The sequence below is a fragment of the Arvicola amphibius genome, chromosome 3, assembly GCF_903992535.2.
Source record: "Arvicola amphibius chromosome 3, mArvAmp1.2, whole genome shotgun sequence".
Taxonomy (NCBI): domain Eukaryota; kingdom Metazoa; phylum Chordata; class Mammalia; order Rodentia; family Cricetidae; genus Arvicola; species Arvicola amphibius.
The window spans coordinates 5,075,247-5,098,244 of record NC_052049.1 but is presented as its reverse complement, the minus strand read 5'-3'; the positions used below and the strand labels follow the sequence as shown (position 1 = coordinate 5,098,244).

At 46.4% G+C, this 22,998-nt stretch overlaps 1 protein-coding gene across 1 annotated transcript; it reads left to right on the top strand.

Moving 5' to 3' along the window:
• C3H5orf49 (chromosome 3 C5orf49 homolog) lies at positions 1 to 22,793 on the top strand. Its single transcript, XM_038321326.1, has 3 exons — positions 1 to 210; positions 20,779 to 20,895; positions 22,614 to 22,793. Exons 1-3 carry the CDS (start codon positions 1 to 3, stop codon positions 22,791 to 22,793), a joined length of 507 nt encoding a protein of 168 aa, XP_038177254.1.
• Positions 22,794 to 22,998: the final 205 nt, after the last annotated feature.

Sequence of the window (22,998 nt, the reverse complement as noted above, 5' to 3'; positions counted from 1 at the left end):
ATGGACCCCGGCAATAAGAAAGAAAAAGAGGAAAAGGGGGAAGAGGAGGAGGGGGGAGTGGCAGATGGGGAAGAAGAGGAGGAAATCACTGCCTCCACACTGCGGGGCAAGCCCCGAGCTCTGCCCATGTCAGCGGTGCCAGCTTTCAGCTACATCCCACCGCGGCACCAGGAACCCAAAGAGCTCAGCTACTTTAGCCGCGAGAGCCAGGTGAGCTGGTCCAGCAGAGCGAGGGGAGGAGCGGGGCTCGCACTACCAGGGAGGGGCCTGGAGGCTGCAAGGGATGTGATGGAGGCGGGGCTTCAGTGCTGGGGAGAGGCCTGGGCGGGGCCACAGGACTGGGTCTGTTCAGATTGTGATGGGACAGGGCTTCAGGGGTAGTGTAACAGTCTGGCCAGAGTGCTAGGACCGAGCGTTTAGGATGGTGCCAGGGGCAACCTGCCAATTGTTGAGGTTAAGGCGCGAGGGTTACAGAGCAAGTGGCATCAGAGATGGTGCGGCTATATGGCGGAGGGTAGTGCCAAGGACAAACTCTATTGAGCTGCAGAGGAATTGTATAGGGGGACAGGGTATGATTGCTACACTGTGGAGAACATGAAAGCCTCTAGTTTACAGCCGTTACAAGGGTTGGTCGGGGGCTGTAAGTCTGACTGTCGCGAGGGTTGAATACCGGAGTCTGGGGCACTGCTCCATGTGACTGCTTATGAAGGGGCTGGAGGGTGATATGCTGACAGTAGTGGGTCAGACATGCTTAGCAGGCAAGAGAGAGCCCTTCTACTGAGCCTAGGCACAACCAACTCAAGAATACGGCCGGCCGCCACGACTGGGTGTAGGCCTCTCAGGAAGTGAGGATGGGCAGGGGTGAGCCTGATGCCAGTGCAATGGGCTGAGAGTGAGGAGCCAGGAGGAGGGGTGTGTATAGAGAGATCAGGCAATCAGAGCCACAGTGGGGAGCTGGCCAGTGGAACCCCTCTGGGAGCAGCAGAGAAGCCACTAGTCATCTGCTCCCTAAAAGGCTCAGTGACTACCATCAGGACACTGGGTTGCCCTTTCTGCTCAGGAGCTATTGTGGAGGAGGCGGGGTGGAGGGGTGAGGGGGGGTAGGATGCTCACTGAGTACCAGAGATGCTCTGCTTAAGGAGGCTCAGCTTCCCGTGCTGTCTGTATCAGGTCTGAGGCAGCAGCGGAAACAAACCCTAGCCCCAGTTACAATGCCCATGGCCTCTACATGGTAGAAACAGTAAGGAGAGTGTCTTAGAGTTACCGTTTCTATGATAAACACCATAACCAAAAGCAAGCTGGGGAGGAAAGGGTTTATTCGGTGCACACTTCCACATCATCATTAAAGAAAATCAGAACAGGAACTCAAACAGGGCAGGAACCTGGGGGACGAAGCTGATGCAGAGGCCACGGAGGGGTGCTGTTTTCTGGCTTGCTCAGCCTGCTTTCTTGTAGACCAGGGATGGCACCACCCACAACGGACTGGGCCCTCCCCCAGCAATCACTAATTAAGAAAACGCTTTACATGCTTGCCCACAGCCTGATCTTAAGGAAACACTGTCTTAATTGAGGTACCCTCTTCTCCAATGGCTTTAGTTTGTGTCAAATTGACATTAAACTACCCAGCACAGAGTGTGACAGGTGGGCGCAGAGAGAACTGGGCTGGGAAGCTGTGGTCCAGGTTGGAACACTGGGCACTGGTTGGTCTTGCTCATGACTCCATGGTCTGAGGCAGCCACTTTGCTCTGTCCACCAGGCACTGATATGGGAAAGGCAGATTTAGGCTGTGTGGGGTCATTTGTTCCTCCTTTTCACTATTGTGACTAAACATCATCAGCGTACCCTACTTAGGATACAAGATTCAGGGTGGCATTGTGGAAAAGAGACACCAGATATGGATGCTTGGCCCCAAGAAGCAATGCAGGACCTGATCCCCCAGGTTTTTGCTGTGGCACTGCATGAGGTGTCCAGAAGAGGGGTGTGGATGACTCAAGTGTCTGGGATGAAGGAGGCCATTTGTTCTTTTGCAGCGTCTAATGTGTTCCTACATAATGCATCCTTCCTATCTTGCTACTGGCAACCCCAGAGCTCAGATAAATCCTCTTCCTTCCCAACACTTGAGCCCACAGGAGGTCAGGCACACATTACGTAGCTCAGGCACCCCAGCCACAGGCAACTTCGGTGTCCGGACTCTTAAAATTACCGCTGTAGAGTCCTGATTCCAAGTACCACAGAATACAAACTTCTCCAGAGGCCTAAGTCTAAAGCAGCGGCAATCAGACTGAGGTGAACTGTCGAGGTCGCTCCTAGCCCAATATACCTGCAGAGGGAAGCTTTCAGAGACAGACAGGCGTAGAAGATGTGAAAATGTAGAACAAAGGCTTGGGGGGAGGATATACTACAGGGCCAGCTGAGGAATGCAGCCTGGAACAGTCTTTCCTCACAGGCCTCTGGAGAAACAACCCTGAGAACTACTGATTTCATGCTGTTGGCTGCCAGCACCAAGATCGCACGTACGGTGGTTGTTTAAGCCTCTTCGTTCATGTGGCTATTTAGCAGTTTTTTTTTTGTTTGTTTGTTTTTTCGAGACAGGGTTTCCCTGTAGTTTCTAGAGCCTGTCCTGGAACTAGCTTTTGTAGACCAGGCTGGCCTCGAACTCAGAGATCCGCCTGCCTCTGCCTCCCGAGTGCTGGGATTAAAGGCGTGCGCCACCATCGCCCGGCGCTATTTAGCAGTTTTAGCAAACCAAGTTAGCAACTGTAAGCCCTTCTGTTTATGAGATTATCACTTCTCAGCGTCGTCTGCCTCCCCTCCCTTGAACACTGGGACCCCTGGAGCAGCACCTTGCTTTGTCAGCAATGCCCCCTTCCCCCTGGATTTGTTAGCATCAGGTTCGCCGTCAGATAGACATTTTCTCTTTGTATCAACTTTTCCTTTAACAGTGGCTTGAGAGTTAAACATTTCTGTTCATTCTGGATAACATACATGATTTTCCAGTTTCCACTGACAGCACCAGTGCGTCTCTTCCACCCCATCAAGGCTCCACCTCTTCACCTGTTCCATGCAGGTCCAGTGCAGCTTCTTCAGGCTCTGCAGCTTTGGCGTTATTCTTCTTTCTATTTTGTTTCTTTTCCACTTTTTTTTTTTATTTTTCATTGTTTGTACCTCCAGCTCTAGCCACAATCTGCCCACTCCCTTCTAAATAAAGTTTAATTAGAACACAGCCCCACCGCCACTAACCTCATATTGTCCATGGTTTCCTCTCTGAGTTGAGTAGTTTTCACAGAAACTAGGCAACCTGCAACACCTTAAAAATTTACTGCCCATCACCTTACAAAAAAAGGATTCCTACAGCCTGTTCTGCTGCATTGATGTAGCACAATTTTAGTAACCAGAGTTACAAACACGGTTAAAGCCTGAAGCCTTTCTAGTACACAAAAGGAAAAGATGCAAACACAGCCACCAATGTCAAGATTGTCTCAAGAGCAATGAAGGCTGCAAAACACATCTCCAGATTCTCCTGACCAGCTATCTACCTGTGGTACTCACGTATACTCCTCAAGAGAGCATGGGCTGCTTTTTAGCCAGTAGTAGGACTGAAAAAGCGAATTCCCTGATCTCTTGGTTATTTAGAATAATGAGGGTTAATATTAATATTAAAATAATGAATTTTGGATGAGGTTTTCTGAGAGTCACCCATGCACACATCTACAGGGTTGACTCAAGCGGAACAGCAGTATTACCTAGTTCTGACGGCAGTGCTGTGTTCTGAAAGTCTGCTCCCAACCCCAAAATTTGCATGCAGAAATCCTATTTCCCTAAGGTGTTGGCTTTAGGAGTAGTTGCTTTTGGAGGTGCTTAGGTCATGAGGTGAAACTTCTATAAATAGAATCACAGCCCGAGAGGGCTCAGGGACATCTCACTCCTCCTGCCATGAGAAAACACCACAAGAAGGTACCAGTTACAAAGCTTGGATCAGGCCCTTACCAGACACTGAACCATACAGAATCTTAACTTCGGGCATCCCAGGCTCCAAACAGTAAGAAATAAAACCTGTTGTTTTAAAACCACCCACTCTGTCGTATGCTGTAGTGATAGCTGGACTAGACCCAGATAGTTGATGACCACGCATGCCCTTCAGGTGTTTTACTCAGCGTGATGGTTAGCTTTCTGCCAGACAATTTACCTGCCTTAAACCAACCAAAGGGAGAAAGGGCTGGCGCTGGCTGGCGGTTTCAGTGCGCAGTCACTTGGTCCTGTGGTGCAGCGTGTCCCGGTGCAAATGTGTGGTGGACAAAGTCGTTTTGAAAACTGATTTTATTGAGCTCTGCATTTTTCTCTGCTCCCCTCCCTGCCTCTCGCCTCCCCTTCAACCCTATCCCATGATTCCCAAGCTCCCAATTTACTCAGGAGATCTTGTCTTTTTCTACTTCCCACGTAGATTATATCTATGTATGTCTCTCTTAGGATTCTCGTTGTTATATAGGTTCTCTGGGATTGTGATTTGTAGGCTGGTTTTCTTTGCTTTATGTTTAAAAGCCACTTATGAGTGAGTAGATATGATAATTGTCTTTCTGGGTCTGGGTTACCTCACTCAATATGATGTTTTCTAGCTCCATTCATTTGCATGCAAATTTCAAAATGTCATTTTTTTTTACTGCTGTGTAGTACTCCATTGTGTAAATGTACCATATTTTTCTTATCTATTCTTTAGTCGAGGGGCATTTAGTTGTTTCCAGGTTCTGGCTATGACAAACGATGTTGCTATGAACATAGCTGAGCACATGTCCTTGTGGTACAATTGAGCATCCTTTGGATATATACCCAAGAGTGGTATTGCTAGATCTTGAGGAGGGTTGTTTTCTAATTTTTTGAGAAATCACCATACTGATACCCAAAGGGGCTATACCAGCTTGCACTCCCACCAGCAATGCAGAAGTGTTCCCTTTACCCCACAACCTCTCCAGCATAAGTTGTCATCAGTGTTTTTGATCTTGGCCATTCTTACAGGTGTAGATGAAATCTCAGAGTTGTTTTGATTTGCATTTTTCTGATGACTAAGAATGTTGAACATTTCCTTAAGTGTCTTTCAGCCATTTTAGATTTCTCTGTTGAGAGTTCTCTGTTTAGGTCTGTACTCCACTTTTTTAATTGGATTATTTGTTCTTTTGATGACCAATTTCTTGAGTTCTTTGTATATTTTTGAGATCAGACCTCTGTCTGATGTGGGGTTGGTGAAGATCTTTTCCAATTCTGTAGGCTGTCGTTTTGTCTTGTTGACTGTGTCCTTTGCTTTACAGAAGCTTTTCAGTTTCAGGAGGGCCCATTTATTGTTTCTCTCAGTGTCTGTGCTACCGGGATTATATTTAGGAAGTGGTCTCCTGTGTCAATGCATTCAAATGTACTTCCCACTTTGTCTTCTATGAGGTTTAATGTGGCTGACTTTATGTTGAGATCTTTGATCCATTTGGACTTGAGTTTTGTGCATGGTGATAGATATGGATATCTTTTCATTCTTCTACATGTTGATATCCAGTTATGTCAGCACCATTTGTTAAATATGCTTTCTTTTTTCCACTTGATATTTTTTGCTTCTTTGTCAAAAATAAGGTGTTCATAGGTGTGTGGATTAATATCCGGGTCCTTGATTCAGTTACATTGGTCCTCCTGTCTGTTTTTATGGCAATATCAGGCTGTTTTCAGTACTGTAGCTCTGTAGTAGAGTTTGAAGTCAGGGATTGCAATGCCTCCAGAAGTTCCTTTATTGTACAGAACTATTTTGGCTATCCTGGGATTTTTGTTTTTCCATATGAAGTTGAGTACTGTTCTTTCAAGGTCTTTGAAGAATTTTGCTGGGATTTTGATGGGCATTGTATTGAATCTGCAGATTGCTTTTGGTAAGATTTCCATTTTTACTATGTTAATTCTACCTACCCAAGAGCATGGGAGATCTTTCCACTTTCTGGTGTCTTCTTCAATATCTTTCTTCAAAGATTTAAAGTTCTTGTCATACTTGTTTGGTTAGAGCTACTCCAAGATATTTTATGCTATTTGTGGCTATTGTGATATGTGATGTTTCTCTGATTTCTTTCTCAGCCCATTTATCATCGGTGTAAAGGAAGGCTACTGATTTTTTTGAGTTAATCTTGTATCCTGCTACATTACTGAAAGTGTTTATGAGTTGTAGAAGATCCATGGTAGAATTTTTGGGGGTGCTTATGTAAACTATAATATCATGAGCAAATAATGAGAGTTTGATTTGTATCCCCTTGATCTCCTTTTGTTGTCTTATTGCTCTAGGTAGGACCTCAAGAAGTATATTAAATATATATGGAGAGAGTGGACAACTTTGTCTTGTCCCTGATTTCAATGGGATCACTGTGAGTTTCTCTTCTTTTAGTTTGATGCTTGCTGTTGGCTTGCTGTATATTGCCTTTATTATGTTTAGGTGTGTTTCTTGTATCCCTGCTCTCTCCAAGACCTTTATCATGAAGGGATGTTGTATTTTGTCAAAAGTTTTTTCAGCATCTAATGAGATGATTATGTGGTTTTTATTTTCCATTTTCTTCATATGGTGAATTATGTTGACAGATTTTTGTATGTTGAACTATCCCTGAATCTCTGGGATGAAGCTGACTTGACCATCATGGATGATGGTTCTGATATATTTTTGGATTTGATTTGCCAGTATTTTATTTAGTATTTTTACATCAATGTTCATGAGTGAGATTGGTCTGTAATTCTCTTAGTATTGTCTTTCTGTGGTTTGGGTATCAGGATAATTGTAGCCTCATAAAAAGAATTTGGCAATGTTTCTTCTGTTTCTATTGTGTGGAACAATTTGCAGAGTATTGGTATTAGTCCTTCTTTGAAAATCTTGTAGAATTCTGAGCTGAAACCATCTGGTCCTGGGCTTTTTTTGGTTGGTGGACTTTTGAAGACTGTTTCTATTTCTTTAGCAGTTATAGGTCTGTTTAATTCGCTTATGTGGTCTTGATTTAATTTTGGTAAGTGATATTTATCCAGAAAGTCGTCTTTTTCCTTTAAGTTTTCCAATTTTGTGGAGTACAGATTTTTGAAATATGACTTGATGATTCTCTGGAATTCCTTCATGTCTGTTGTTATGTCCCCCTTTTCATTTTGATTTTATTAATTTGGATATTTTCTCTGCCTTTTGGCTAGTTTGGATAAAGGTTTGTCTATTTTGTTGATTTTCTCAAAGAACCAACTCTTTGTCTCATTGATTCTTTGTATTGTTTTCTTTGTTTCTATTTTGTTGATTTCAGTTCTCAATTTGATTATTTCCTGCCATCTAGGTCTCTTGGGTGAGTTTGCTTCTTTTTGTTCTAAAGTTTTCAAATGTTCTGTTAATCCACTAGTGTGGGATTTTTCCAGCTTCTTTATGTAGGCGTTTAGTGCTATGAACTTGCCTCTTAACACTGCTTTCAGTGTGTTCATAAATTTGGGTATGTTGTGTGGTCATTGTCATTGACTTTTAGGAAGTCTTTAATTTCTTTCTTTATTTCTACCTTGATCCATTGATGATTCAGGTGAGCATTGTTTAATTTCCATGTGTTTGTGGGCTTTCTGGAATTTGTGTTGTGGTTGAATTCTAGTTTTAAGCCTTGGTGATCCGATAAGATACATGGGGTTATTCCATTTTTTTTTGTATCTGTTGAGGTTTCTTTGTTACTGAGTATGTAGTCAATTTTTGAGAAGGTTCCATGAGGTACTGAGAAGAAAGTATATTTTTTTTTTATGTTTGGACAGAATATTCTATAGATGTCCGTTAAGTCTATTTGAGTCATAACATCTGTTAGTTCCCTTATTTCTCTGTTCATTTTTTTTCTGACTGACCTGTCTAGTGGTGAGAGTGGAGTGTTGAAATCTCCCACTATTAGTGTGTGTGGTTTAATATATGATTAAGCTTTATAAGTTTTTTTACATATGTGGGTGCCCTTGTATTTGGGGCATAGATGTTCAGTATTGATATTTCCTCTTGATGGATTTTTTCTGTGACTAATATAAAATGTCCTTCTTTGTCTCTTTTGAATGATTTTAGTTTGAAGTCTATTTTGTTAGATATTAGGATAGCTACACCAGCTTGTTTCTTAGGTTCATTTGATTAGAAGTTTTTCCCAACCCTTTACTCCGAGGAGATGTGTCTTTGAGGTTGAGGTGTGTTTCTTGTATGCAGCAGAAGGATGGATTCTGTTTTTGTATTCAGTCTATTAGCCTGTGTCTTTTTATAGGCGAGTTGAGTCCATTTATTTTAAGATATTAATAACCAGTGATTGCTATCTCCTGTTAATTTAGTTTTCATTATTGGTGATATTAATTTGTGTGTTTTTCCCTTCTCTGAGATTTGCTGCTGTGAGATCATCAATTGTCTATTTTTGTTGATGTTGCTAATTTCCTTCAGTTGGAGTTTTCCTTGTAGTACTTCGTGTAGGGCTGGGTTGTGGCCCAGGTTGCTGGCTCAATCCTGCTCCTGTCAGACAAAGTTTTTTTTTACTTTACCCATGACTGGAAAGCAAAAGCAGAGAGAGCGAGGGAGTGGAGCAATTTTCAAGAACACACCCCAATCATCTAGCTCACTGGGTCCAGCTTCTTTCATTTCTTCCACCACCCAATAAAGACATCATCTAGGGACCTAGCCTGCAACACATGAGCTTTGTGGCACATTTAAGATCCAAAGCATAGGAATAAACTATAGGAATAAACTAAAAGTTAAAAAAATTAAACCATCAGTGGGTCAGGAGTCCTGTACAGAAATATTGTCTCCAGGTCCACTAGTGTTGTTCTCTGGCCCAAGGCACAAACCCTTTATGCCATTTTTGCCATCCATGAGACACGCAGATCCAACTGCACAGAGCTCACATAAGAACAGACACAGCGGGGGCTGAGAAGACAGTGCAGTTGCATAAGCATCGGGACCCTTGTTCCAATCCCCATCCCTCATATGTGCTGTGCTGCTGTGCTGCTGTGCTGCTGTGCTGCTGTGCTTGTAATCCTAGTCCCCGTGCTTGGAAGATCGACAGGAAGATCTCAGAGTTCCCTGGCAAGCCAGTTTAGCAGAATCAGTGAGCTCCAGGTTTAGTGAGATACCCTGCCTCATTAAAAAAAAAATAAGGTCTAGGATATGAAATGCAGCAAGCCCTGTAAACGCACCTATTGTTCCTTTGCTGTAGGGACTGATGATTCTTTGCACTACATGCCCACTCCCAGCAGCCAATCGCTCCCATACCTGACTGTCCTTCACTGTCAGAGATTAATTCAGAGGACTGCAGTAAAGATGAGCATCCACCCGCTGCCCCGTCCTCTAATTCATCCACCCCAGGAAGCCCCCACATCCGTGCTTTGCAGGCTGCCAAGTTATTTATAGCCCTGCTATTGTCCCTAGATAGGATGGCCTCTCAAGCTGCTGTCTAAAATGTGACCAGCTCCGGTACTGCTCCCTAGGGGGCGCTAGCAGTCCGTGTTTCCCTAAGAGCTATGGTTCCAGAGGCAGCAAAGCAGATTCAGTTCAATGACATTTTTAAATTACTTTTTTCTTCTGCTGTTGTGCACAGCACTTCTGCCTCTGGAACGGAAAAGCCGAGTTGGAAGAGAATACCCTGTTATGAAGGTTTTGATTAAATCCCCCAAAGTCTAACAGTTACATGAAAAAGAAATTGCCTAAGTGGCTTTAGAATGTGTTTTCCGGCGTGCTAGGGCAGATCGTAGAAAGCTGTGTTCCACAGGCCCCACGCTGGCTTTGCTGGGATTAGCGGGAATCCCTTCTTCATGTGCGGAATCTTAGACGTGGAGGCAAGGGCTGATGGCATCCTTGTGTTCCAGGAGTGCTCCCTCCCTCCCTGTGGAACGTCCTTGGTCTAGGGTAGCGAGACCTTCCTGTGTGTGAGAAAGCTTATGCAGTCTGCCCAGAGCTGCAAAGTAGAGTCCCAAGGACACAGCCAGTGTCCAGCGCACAGGGGCGCACAGCCAGTGTCCACTACACAGGGGTGCACAGCCAGTGTCCAGAGCACAGGGGTGCACAGCCAGTGTCCAGTGCACAGGGGTGCACAGTCAGTGTCCAGTGCACAGGGTTGCACAGCCAGTGTCCAGTGCACAGGGGCATACAGCCAGTGTCCAGCACACAGGGGTGCACAGCCAGTGTCCAGTGCACAGGGGCAGACAGCCAGTGTCCAGTACACAGGGCAGACAGCCAATGTCAAGTGCACAGGGGTGCACAGCCAGTGTCCAGTGCACATGGTGTACAGCTAGTATCCAGTACACAGGGGTGCACAGCCAGTATCCAGTGCACAGGGGTGCACAGCCAGTGTCCAGTGCACAGGGGTAGACAGCCAGTGTCCAGTGCACAGGTGTGCACAGCCAGTGTCCAGTGCACAGGAGTGCACAGCTAGTATCCAGCACACAGGTGTGTACAGCCAGTGTCCAGTGCACAGGGGTGCACAGCCAGTGTCCAGTACACAGGGGTGCACAGCTAGTATCCAGTACACAGGGGTACACAGCCAGTGTCCAGTACACAGGGGTGCACAGCTAGTATCCAGTACACGGGTGTGCTCCCCTGAGCCCTCACTGTATGGTGCCCTTTAGATGTTAGCCATATTTGGCCATGTGTATTTGAGTGCTCTTAAGCAGCTGGAGAGGCAGCCACCATGCTGAGGCTGATGTCTCTAGGATCTAGGGGTCTTGTTTTGGCTCTTCAGTAGACGCGTACACTCCCAGCCATGCTAGCAGAATGCAGGGCACCTCTCTGCATGCCCACTCCCTCTCTTGCTCCTTTTTCTTCTTTTTCCTCTGCACCTATTCTCATCTACTCAACATTTAACTTGCTTATCTTACTGTTGTGTTTCCCCCTAGTGAATTATCAGCTGTCTCCGGGCCAGGATTAATTTCTGTCATGCTATCTCCTAACCAATCAAAACAAGGACTTGCCCTTGGACCTCCATAAACACCTGCTACATGGGTGGATAAAGGAGAGATGCATACATGAAATGGGAAGTTTTAAAAACGAAGAAGCCACTATTTGTTTTTTTTAAAAGAAGATGCACTTAGTAAACAGGGGTTTCTGTTTGGATTAGGTGTGGTTTAGTACTCTACACCTGCGGTGGTTGGTATGGATCACAGGTGCCTCTCACCTGTGCTAGCTGCATGCCTGTTGCTCAGTTACCTGTCCCTGGGAACAGCAAGCTCTACCAGGAGTGCAGAGTACAGTGTCTTCATCCTAGGCAAGTGGAATCTTCTAAAGGGAGAGGCCCAGCTCCTTTTGGGAACTCAGCACTGAGGAGGAATGAGGGAGGGAGGAGGCGAGTGTGTCTTCCCACAGGGAGAGTGTTTCTACCTGCAGCAACACTGCCCACAAGCTGGCGTGGCATCTCCTTGCTGTGTGCCTCTATGTGCAACAATATGAGTCTGATGATGTGTTCACATACAGAGGGTCACACAAGTATGTACATACTTCTCATCTGTGTGTTATGTAGGGAGTACAGGTCTCTGTATGCGCATGATGGAGACCAGAGGGCAGCTGTGGGTGTTGACAGGGTCTCTCGATGATCTGGAGATTGTCAAGGAAGCTAGAGTGGCTGGCCAGTGACCCTCAGCGTTCTGCCTGTCTCTGCCTCCTAATTCTGTAATGATAAGTGGGAGCCACTGCACCTGACTTTTTAGTTATTTATTTTTTTAATGTGGGGTGTGGGGGTTGCGTTCAGGTCCTCAAGTCTATAAGGAGAGCATTTTTGTGCCTAAACCTCCTCCTTCTCCTCCTTTCCCCAACCCCCCTCCTGTTCTTTCCCTTTTTCTATTTCTTCTTTTGAGATAGGATTTGTTAATGTTGTCCAAGCTGGCCTGGAACTCAGTAAGCAGAGGAGGTGAATCCAGACTTGTGCTGTGCCTGTGCTTCAGGTGCTAGCATCGTAGGCACGCGCTGCTAATCCCAGCTGAGCGCGCTCTGTTCATGGAGCAGTGTACCCCGACATTTTTTTATTTCACAGTTTGATGAGGTAATATTAAACCAGCTTTTCCATACTCTAATAAGATTCTAAGGTTCTTGGCAATTAATCTTACATGATTAATGAGGAAAGTAAGTTTTTTCTGTTTCACGTCTTTTGCTTATTTGTTTTTTTTTAAACTTTCTGCTGGGAAAAAAGTAAAAATTAAAAGAACAGTTTCTTTAGCTCCAGTGTTGGAAGATTGAAGTTCTCAGCAGCAGCCCTTGGTCTGTGTTGAATGTGCTCTTTGTCCACACCATCTCGGGAGGGGGGTGCCAGTGGAACACACCACAGGGTAAACCGTCATGTCTGCGGCCAGGAAGCAGACCCTCACAACCTCCCATCCACCCCTGGCAGGCCCTGGCTCTTAAAAGCACACCGGCATCCCACGTTACTGCCACCCCAGGGACCAAGTTCCAACGCATGAGCTTCCAGGGATCACAAAGCATGTTCTAGCCCTAGCAGAAGTTAGAATGATTGCAAGCAGAAGACAGCTGAGTTTTAAGCCTCTGGGGATCATCCTTACCTGATGTGTGTCTTGAACCCCTGGGCGCCTAGCCAGTGAGGAGCTAGCATCAGGGGAGGGGGCACAGCTGTCTCTGCGTCACCGGGTCTCCCCTGGGTGAGGCAGGCCTGAGAACTGAGGCAGAACCAGTGGAGCCCGAGAACTCTTCCGGTGTGTGAGAGACACGTGTCAGCTCAGAGGAATTCTGCTGACTTCAGTTCGAGAGTAAAATAGTCTCAGATTATTTGAGGAGTTGTAAAAGCTGCCGAAGCTTCTGATCCCAATCTTCCAGGGGAGGGAACGGGATCTTGTCCACAGGCAAGCCACAGAGAACAGTTAAGCAGTCCTTTGAAGGTTCTGATTCCTGTCTCTGGGGAACTGCAGCTCTAAACTACAGCACTGAGTGCTATGAAAATTCTCTTAGCTCAGCACACTGCCCGGCCCACACAGAGACACTCTGAGTTCATCGGAAGTCAAAGGAGGCCCTTAGGAAATCAGTGACCTTAGGGATTTTCTGCTTTGAAAGCAGGTCAGGTGTTTGTGGGCAAGAGGAGGTCTGAGCGCTGTGGCTTTGAGGGGAGAAGTAGCAACCATTCACAGGTGATTGGCACTTAAGTCAGTGTGGGCCGAGATGCGCTTAATTGGCTCACTCAGCCAGTTGCTACTTCTAACTCACAAAACACATTTTAAACATTATTTCTGGACTCTGCACTTGGTTGGCTGCCCTCAAATGTCCCCAGTGGGAACTTCTTTTTTAATTTAAAATTTACTTTTTATGTGTATGGGTATTTTTTTTTTGTATGTACGTCTGCGCATGCCTGGTACCCACAGAGTCCAGAAGAGGGTATCATATCCCCTGGAACTAGATTACAGGCAGGTGAAAGCCATGAAGCTTCTGGGAACCAAATTCAAATCCTTTGCAAGTATAAGAGTTTGTAACCACGGAGCCATCCCGCTAGACCTCACAGTGGGATTATTTACACCTGAGGAATCAGCAATCACTAACAACGAGGCAGAATTTTCTGCAGTTAGTGGTTGGTTTCATGTAAGTGCAACACTGGCTGAAGATAATAAGTGTAATATGACAGGCACTGGTTCACTTCTCATTTCTGTCCGGCGTGAGTGCGGGACAGCTGCAGCGGCAGTGATAGGACAACCCACTGCCTCTCTTTTTAAAATAACATAAATTGTAATGAGAGCTATTTATTTTAAAATTTTACTTATTTACTTATTTTTATATCCTTACCACATAGGCTCTTTCCCTATCCATGTTCCTCTCTCTCTCTCTCTCTCTCTCTTTCTCTCTCTCTCTCACACACACACACACACACACACACACACACGGGTAATCAGAAGTGGGAGGTAGATAAGAGAGGTAAATGGGGTGAATATGATCATAATACATTGTAATATATGTGTATATATAAACATGTATCAAATTGTCAAAAAGATTGTGAAAATAGGCACATCTCTTGTGTCTTTCTCACAGAATTTAATTAATTTAAGTCAGGTATTTTTGGATATCTTGATAGTAGGTTTCTCCGCCGACACAATAAGCCAGATCAAGTCGAATTAAAAGGAAAGGTTTAATGAACCAAGCGCTCTTGGGTGACCTTTCCAGTCTCCCAGAAGTACGGTGGAGAGGGAGGAGGAAAATCACACGGCAGGTCTAGGGACCAGAGCTTAAATACCCAGAGCTTAAAAATCCTGTAGGGACACTCGTGAACTTCAGGGGCGGGGGAGAGGAGCCTGGACTTTGGTGATCTTTCTGAGGGGGGCAGGGTTGGAGAGGGAGGAGTGGGGCTGAGGCAGAGCTTCCAACTGAACAATTTGATCTGAGAAAGAAGACTATTTATATATTTAGTGTCAAATGAAAAGGAGGAAAAAAGAAAGGACCAGAGTCCCAGTTTATTCTAAATCTCACAACTATTGTTTGTGTGAGAGTGTATGTAACTTCTGGGAATAGGAGTACTTCCAAGGTAGGAGAAGAGACGCAGGATGTCATAAAAACCCGCAACCTCAGGGTGGAGGTCAGGCCTTGTAGCCCACAGCGGGGAGCTGCCTTCCTCAGTCACCCACGGGTCATGCAGCAGCAACAGGTGAGTCCACAGAGCTCAGCCGTGCTACCTCTCACGGTACATTTCCAGTTGTATGGCAGTGTGTCCCTGCTAGGTTTGGTCACTCAGCAGCAAGCTCACAGGCTGCTCCCGCTCCATGCTGCCTGTGACCCTGGATACTGGCTCTTCAGTACTAAGCCTAAGGAGCCACAGGCCACTTGAGCTCACAGCCCGTTGGGTAGAAGTGCTCATGTGCCTGGAGAGGCAATCCCCTGGACCTCGGCAGTAGAGTGTGATTGTATCTGAGTGTTGTCTGCTCAGGTGGCCAGCAATCTCAGTTTACCCAGAGGAGCATGCTCCTTAGGCTCCCAGCCCTGCTGCAATAGCCTCTGCTCGCACCCCATTCTGGCTTCCCTGCAGTTCCAAAGATAGCTGCTTTACCAAGTGCGTAGGCCAGCAGTATGGCACAAAGTGCCATGCAGGCCTGGTGGCTTAAAGCAACGGAAACTCACCTTTCAGAGTCCTGGAGGGTGAAAGTCTGGTCGCTTGTGCAGCTCAGAGGGAAAACTCAGCTCTCGTCCCCTTGTTTCTCTTGACGGCCATCTTCCTGTTCTGGTTACACTGTCCTTCCTGATATATGAGTCTAGGTTCAAATTTGTCCTTAGTCTATGTTCAAATTCGTCCTTCACAAGAGCAACCAGGCACCCTGTGTAGTACTGCCTTATGCTAGTACGTAACCAAGTACGTCTTCAGCAAGCCTGCTTCAGTAGGGCAGCAATCTGCATTCCCCAGTATAAGACATCAGCATGTGAACTTCTGGACGACACAGCTCGGTCCACAGAACCTGAGAGGTTGCTCTGCTGAGCTCTGGTTGTGGAACTGTTGTGTGCCCACCTGTGATGCCCAGGTCTGCCCACGAGCTGAGAGCGAACGAGAATTTACCATCCCTTATTCTGTGCCACTCTACTTTCCCATGTCCCCTTAATTTATTTGGAAAATTTTAGTATTTATTGTATTTCATATGTTTTAGTCTGGCGGTCTGTTCCCATGCTCAGACTATAGTCTCACTTAAAGTAAGGTCGTCAGGTTTCTACTGGAGATTAAAATGGCACCGTCAGTTATTTTAAAGTCACTTTCCACCACTATAACGAAATACCCGAGACTGTGCGTCCTTTAAAGAAAATGTTTATTTAGGGCACGGTTCTGAGGTTTCCAGAAACCAATGTGCTAGTGGTCTCATTGGCTGAATGTCCAGGATCTGTGCAGGGCACGCTGTCAGTCTGGGAGTGTGCACACCTATGCTTTTTATAGTAGTGCAAACCACACTGAGAGGCCAGGAATGTGCACACACGTACTTCCTTGGCTTCACTCAGAATATAGCCACCAGATTGCCCTGACAACCCCACCTAATGACAATCATCTCAGAAGGTACCATCTCTTTTACACTATGTTCAGATCAAGTTTCAGCCCTTAATACCTAGCAATCGATATCAAATCTCCCAACCTGGACCTATTTCCACACTACAGAAGGCATAGACCTAACCCATGATGGGAGCGGAAGACACAAGACCCCATTGCACAGATAACATCCACACATACAACTGGCCGGAGACTGCTTTGTGTCAGGGGTTGGGGGCACAGGAGGTAAACAGAGAGTCGGACATCAGACACCACAAGTAGCACGTGGTGGTACCATGTTTAAGCAAGGCTTAAATGCACAAGCAGACAAAGACAGAGGTCACAACTAGTATTTTGTGTTTGGCTCTTTTTTTTTTTTTTTAAACAAGCTAAATCAGAGAGACAAAGGTGATTCTGAGAGTGATTTTAATTGTGCGGCACCAAGTCTGTATTGTGATAGAATCTCAGTTCCAATTGGTTTTTATTAAAATCATTTTGCTTCAAGCCACAAGGAGCGAAAGAACAACAGATGAAATATCAGCAATGGGAGACACACTTCGGTTCTGCCTAGACGCTGGCGGTGGGCAGCCATCACTCAGTGAGGCTGCCCGTCTGCCGGGAACATTTTTTCCCTTCTTATGCCTATTCTTCAATGAGAGAAAAGTTCATTTACTACGCTGTAATGTTCTGAATATGCAGTGCACACACAGTGGGGTAGAACAGAGCCAGGGAGCACTGCCTACAGTTCTCATCAGTCCATGCCCAGAAGCAGTTAAACCCCTAATCCCGATCAAGGTGCCCCAGGCGCTTGCAACACCCTGGATAGGGAGGCAGCATGGACTCTCAGCTACTCCTTTTTACAGAGTTTTAGATCACCTCATTACAATGAAAAGCAGTAGACTATTGCTCTCTTTTCCCCGCGAGGTTGCATTTGGGTAACAGCGGTTACATGCTCCTTTTCTTCTTGAGTCTGTCCTGCCTTTTGTTCTTCTCAGATCAGCTCAGGGCCCGGATAGGACCCACTCCACCCAGGAAGGTTAGCCTGGTTGAGAGCATGGGGCAAGAAATACATCCAGCTCAGGCCGATCTCAGCAACTGTTCCCTTCCTGCTGGTGTTGCCCCTCTTCCCATGCAGGTTCCCCTCACCTGAGCAGCTACTTACCCAGTGGGAGCATTGTTGGGCGTGGCACGGGGAGCACCGTTCACTTCCACTTTTATATATGGTTTTCAGAGTGCAGAAGAAAACTACTTGATCACAAGTGTGATCATATTGGGAGCTGTGGCTGCTCTCTAAATCTACAGACAGCGCGGTGTAGCCAGTGGAGGAGGGCTTCCAGGGAAGCCACAGAAAGCAGAGAGCAGCCTGACTACCATCGATGGCTTACGTCACCACAAGAGACGCCTCAGCAGCACAAAGTCCTTGCTGCTTTTCCTTCCAAGGGACCCGAATTTAGCTTTTGCCACCCTCATCAGATGGCTCATAGCTGAGTAGCTCCAACTCCAGGGGATCCAGTGCCCTCTGCTGGCTTCTGCAGCCACCTTTACACATATGGCTTCCCTCGCACGTAGGGAGAGGGTCCCTTGTTTGTCCTGGCTGCCCGGCTAGCTTACACCCAAAATAACCACACAGAAACTGTATTAATTAAATCACTGCATGGCCCATTAGCTCTAACTTCTTATTGGCTAACTCTTACATCTTGATTTAACCCATTTCTATTAATCTGTGTATTACCACGTGGCAGTGGCCTATCGGGAAAGATTCAGCATGTCTGTCTCTGGCAGCTCCATAACAGCGCGCTCTCTCTCTCTCTCTCTCTCTCTCTCTCTCTCTGTCTCTCTCTCTGTCTGTCTCTGTCTCTCTCTCTCTGTCTGTCTCTGTCTCTCTGTCTGTCTCTCTCTCTCTCTCTCTCTGTTTTCTTCCTCCCAGAATTCAGTTCTGTCTTCTCTGCCTACCTGAGTTCTGCCCTATCAAGCCCAAAGCAGTTTCTTCATTCATTAACCAATGAAAGCAACACATGAACAGAAGAACCTCCTACACCACTCGCACACACATACACACAAATAAAAACCAAATTAAAACATGTTCTGTGAACGTGAGACTATCACGGTGTGACGGGCTCTCAGGTTATTTTATTCTTGTTTTGCTGCAAGCCTGGCCTTGGCTTGGCCAATAGCTTTGTGCCTGGAAAGTCCTGGATCTGGGCTGGGACCGACCTGGGGAGAATTTACACCCACCAGCCCTGCAGAGTGGGCATCGTGCTTGATTTCCTTTGTGCTACTGAGGGGCCCCTGCTGTTTCTCCCAGAAGTCTTTTCTTTGCCCGTGAGGGCTGACGGCCCACCAGCTTCTGCAGCAACAGATCTGCACGGAGTGTTCAAGACTCTGAAGTTTCCCTGTCAGGCCTTAAAATGGGTTTTTAAAGAATCTGAGATTTATTTGATAGGCAAATATCTAATTTTATAGAGTCAAAGTGATTGATGTTTTCTTTGTGACATTTTCCTTATTGCTTTTCTGTGTAGGAGGCCCCTTATGGATTTTCTTTTTCTCTTATTTTCCTATTTCATCTAGAATTTACTTTTGTCTGCAATGTGATGTGAAGACACAAGGCATTAGCCAATTTTACAGCACTAAATGCTGATAATTCATCAATTCTCCATGGAGTTAGTCTTTAAGGAACCTTCTTCCAGATCATGTGTTCCTTTCAGGAGACACACACCCAGGGTAGTTGGCAGAGACACACTAATGACCAGCAGTCATGCAGACAGGAGTCACAGCCTCCAGTGACAGACATGGACTGTCTCTGAGTTTAGTCAGGCGGATTCTGCCAGTGAGTGAAAGCTCCCTGCACATCAGACTACTGGCAAAAATCTTACGAATCTTGGAACAGCGATTCTTAAAAACCACATTGTTTCCCTCACTGGATGGTGGTCACATCAGGGCACTGCCAGGTGAGAGCTGTCTCCCCAAATCTACCTGCGTATGATCCATGAATGTCCTGATTGCTGGAAGCTGCATTGCCAGCCATTCCCATCACTGCCGGCATCCCCGGGTTCCTGCACTCTGTAAACAGGGTCACGGCGTTTCCCAGCCCACTCAACGTGTGTGTGAATCCTTTCTTTCCACTGTCCCATGGAGGAAATTTCTCTAGCATCATTATCAGGAGCAAACCAACAAGCACACACCCAAACGAAACCACCTCAGTGTGTGTGACAGCTGGTGCTCAGGTCAAATCCCATGGAGAAGCCAAGTCTGGCTTTGCTGCCAAAGGAATCTGGGCAACCAACCCACGTCTGATGTGAGGTGAAGATTACATACCATCTAACACATAAATTATTTATTTTGCCACACAAGCAGATTAACTAAGAAAAACTTGAAGAAGAAAGTCAGAGATATATAGAAAATCATTGTAGGGGAGGTTTACATATAGACCGTTTCTCCGCTGGCCAGCAGCTTGAAGTGTAATTCCTTTTTAATTGTGCTGTCAGCATCCAGTTACTGACGACCTTTTATAGCAGAATAAGGTTGTATTAGACACTCTGAGAAATAAGAAAAGTAGAAATACACAAACACATATACACTATACACACATGCACACACACATACACACATATACACACATACACACATGCACACACACATACACAAACACATATACACAATACACACATGCATAAACACACATGCACACACACATACACAAACACATGTACACACATACACACGCATATACACACATGCACACACACACTATACACACACACACATACACACACACCTCTGCTGTGGGACAACGGTCTTTTATGCTGTCACTTGTATTATTTTTTTTTAAAAAATGCTGATTGGCCAGTAGCCAGGCAGAAGTATAGGTGGGGCAACCAGGCAGGAAGTAGAGGCAGGGCAATGAGAACAGGAAAATTCTGGGAAGAGTCCTCACCCACACAGAGAGGAAGTAAGATGAGAATGCCTCGCTGATGAAAGGTACCAAGCCACGTGACTAACACAGACAAGAATAATGGGCAAATATATAAGATGTAAGAAAAAGTTACTAAGAAGCCTGAGCTAATAGGTCAATCAGCTTATGATTAATGTAGACCTCTGTGTGTTTCTTTTCTTTGGGACCGTATGACTGTGGGACCAGGTGGGAAACCTCGGTCAACACACCTCCTTATTCAGATAGATAGAGAAGATTTACTCCAGCCTGGTCTGAGTATTTACATCCCATGCAAGAAGCATAATCATCAGACATGTGGTCAGTAGGTGTGTTTTTGGGAGATCAGGTCTTGAGGGTGGGGCCCTCATGAATGGGTTTTGTGCTTCCATCAAAGAGGCCTAAGCGAGCTGTGTGCTCTTTCTCCCTTGTGATGATGCAGAGAAAAGGGGCCCTGTGAGAAGCAGAAAACGACCCTCCCCAAGGGGTGAATCTGCCCACCTTGATCTTGAACCCCCAGTCTCTAAACTGAAAAACACATTTTATGAACCTCTTGGTGCACATAATTCTCACATAGCAAAGAAATGGACTTAGGTTTGAGCTACTGCAGAAGCGTCAACAGGGACAGCCCCTGAGGAATGTCTCGAGGAGGAACACTGGGGGGCAGAGGAGAGGTGCTGTGGACCCCCTCCCCACATTCAGACTCAATCCTCACAGCACTGCTCTTGCTGGTGGGGCCTCAGCTCCTCTCTGCTCCAGGTCATAGCCAGGTCTGCCATGTGCTGACCCTCCCCAGTCTGCACACTCCGGTCCCCACTGAGTGCTGGTTTCAGAGCTGTATCAGATATCAGTGGCTCAGCCTTCCAGCACACTGTGACCATCTCTGCTTATTCCCAGACAGGGGTCATCTCCCTCTATGACTGTGTTTTTAAGAGGAGACTAGATTATAACCAGAAACTACATCGAGATGATAGAGAACATGCCAAAAACCTGGGACTTCATATTAGTGAGGAGGTAAGATATACTAATGATGCTAATAAACCAACAGAACTATGTGCATGTGTGTGTGCCCATGCATAAATGTGTACACACATACAGTGTGAATATGTGCATATATGCAATACATGTGTGTTTGGGACACATGCTTGTATTATGTGTATGTGATCTTGTGCATACATGTGTCTATATTAAATGTGAATATATATGTGCGTGTGCCTGTGCACACATTTTCACACACATTTATCTGCATGTATGTGAGAACACACAGATATCTATGCAAATACACACTTGCACATTGTTTATGCACATGTATGAACATGTGTGTTTATATTTGTGTGTATATACAGGGTTGTGCATGTATATGTGACCATATGCAAACATTTGACAGTGTGTTCCATTGCTGTATGTAGCTTTATTTATGTGGCTTGCATTTATTTTGCTGTACTGAGAAGTTAAAATCCTTCTGTGATGCCAGTCTTGCATTAAGTTTTTCTGATTGGTTCCAGGGAACTGAACAATTTAGGCAGAATCAAACTAGGAAGTGCTTTTTATCCAACGGATAGGAGTCCTTGCTCACTTACACACTGTGCCCGGCTACCACAGCTTTTCTAGGTACACTGATCTCTATTTTCCTCAAGTATCCAGCATGTGGGATGCTTTGCTTTGATGTCCCCCATGTTCCCCAAAGGGAGGAATTATCTGGAACCAGCTACAGCTACAGAGGGAGGTGGCTGGCAGAAGTGGCTCCTCTGTCAGGGTCACAGGGTCACAGGTGCTGCGGGCGCTTCCTCCCCTGGGCCAGGCTGAGTCTCTCCTGGTCTGCGTCAGACATGTCTGCCTTTTGACATGGTTGTCAGTTCTGAATGAGGGTGGCAGGCTTTTTAGCAGTCGGGCTGAGTACTCAGAGACTATTAGACCGCGCATCACACGGACATCATGATACCCAAGCTTCCGGTGGGATTCTGTCGAGCCACTGGATTCTTCCCCCGTGGCTGTCACTCAGATCGCCAAGTCTGCCGATGTGGTAGAAGAGCCGAATGCTCATTTCACACGTGTAAGGCCAGCGGTTCCTGCTGCCACGCGCTCTTTATTCCCTTAATGTGGGCTGGAGTTAAAGGACGAAGGCACCGTGACATCGCTTATTTCACAGACATGCTTCATGACTAAGAAGCAAGCCCCCGTCCTCTCAGAGCCCAGTTCTGGCAAAGAAAGGAGCAAGCAGCAAAGAAACAACCCGTTCCACATCGATGGACAGCAGGCACAGAAAGCCCTTTAAAACACAGGGACAGTGAAGGGGGATGAGGAAGTTCTGGGGAGAGGAGGAGTCAGGAAAGACTCCCTATGACACCCAGAGACTTGAGTCATTGGAGCTCTTTGGCAGCAAACCTGCCAAGCGGGGCCAGTGGGAAGAAGAGAGCTGGAAGCTCAAGGCTGCTGCTCTGTGTGCGGGGGCAAAGAGGGGCTGGTAGGGGGTGGGCTGGGAAAGGGCGGGGAGGGGACAGAAGGAGGAGGGACAGCACCTGAAATCAGACCACAACTGATGTCATGTCTTCAGTGGATAGCGGATGATGGTAGAGGGACTAGGGTCCCTGGCTTTGCAGCTGCAGGCATGCAGGAATCACCGAGATGTCACCTGGGTGAGATGCCGTGGAAGGATGGGCCACTGTGCTGATGCACTATGGGCAGAACGGCTTCTGTGCTTACGATGGTGTCTGCATATTTCTTCTTCCCAGGAACAGGAAAGGGTCGTGCCGGTGCTGATGTCCTCCGTGTATGGGAAACGCATCAATCAGCCCATCGAGCCCCTGAACAGAGGCTACGGCCGTGTGAACCACGTGCAGACCGACTTCTACAGGAAGAACGACATCCCCAGCATCAAGGAGCCTGGCTTTGGGCACATCACTCCAGCCTGAAGCCTTCTGGCGGTTTATAGGGCACGTTGCGGTGCGCTGGCCAGGGAGTGCCCTCCAGCCTCACTCTCTTAGCCATGTTATCTGCAGCTGCAGGGATGCACTTTGACCCCGGGGGGGGGGGTGAGCACATGACTATCTAAGGGGGCTGGGGCACCGCACTTTCTCCCTCATGCTCATAAGCTCCAGCGCAAGGACTTTCACTGGG

What these genes read in the sequence shown, in the direction of transcription:
- C3H5orf49 (XM_038321326.1), top strand. Translation starts at nt 1, where the DNA reads ATGGACCCCGGCAATAAGAAAGAAAAAGAGGAAAAGGGGGAAGAGGAG. An exon ending in ACTTTAGCCGCGAGAGCCAG is followed by an intron (nt 211 to 20,778) that starts GTGAGCTGGTCC and finishes GCTTATTCCCAG; the next exon opens with ACAGGGGTCATCTCCCTCTA. An exon ending in GACTTCATATTAGTGAGGAG is followed by an intron (nt 20,896 to 22,613) that starts GTAAGATATACT and finishes TCTTCTTCCCAG; the next exon opens with GAACAGGAAAGGGTCGTGCC.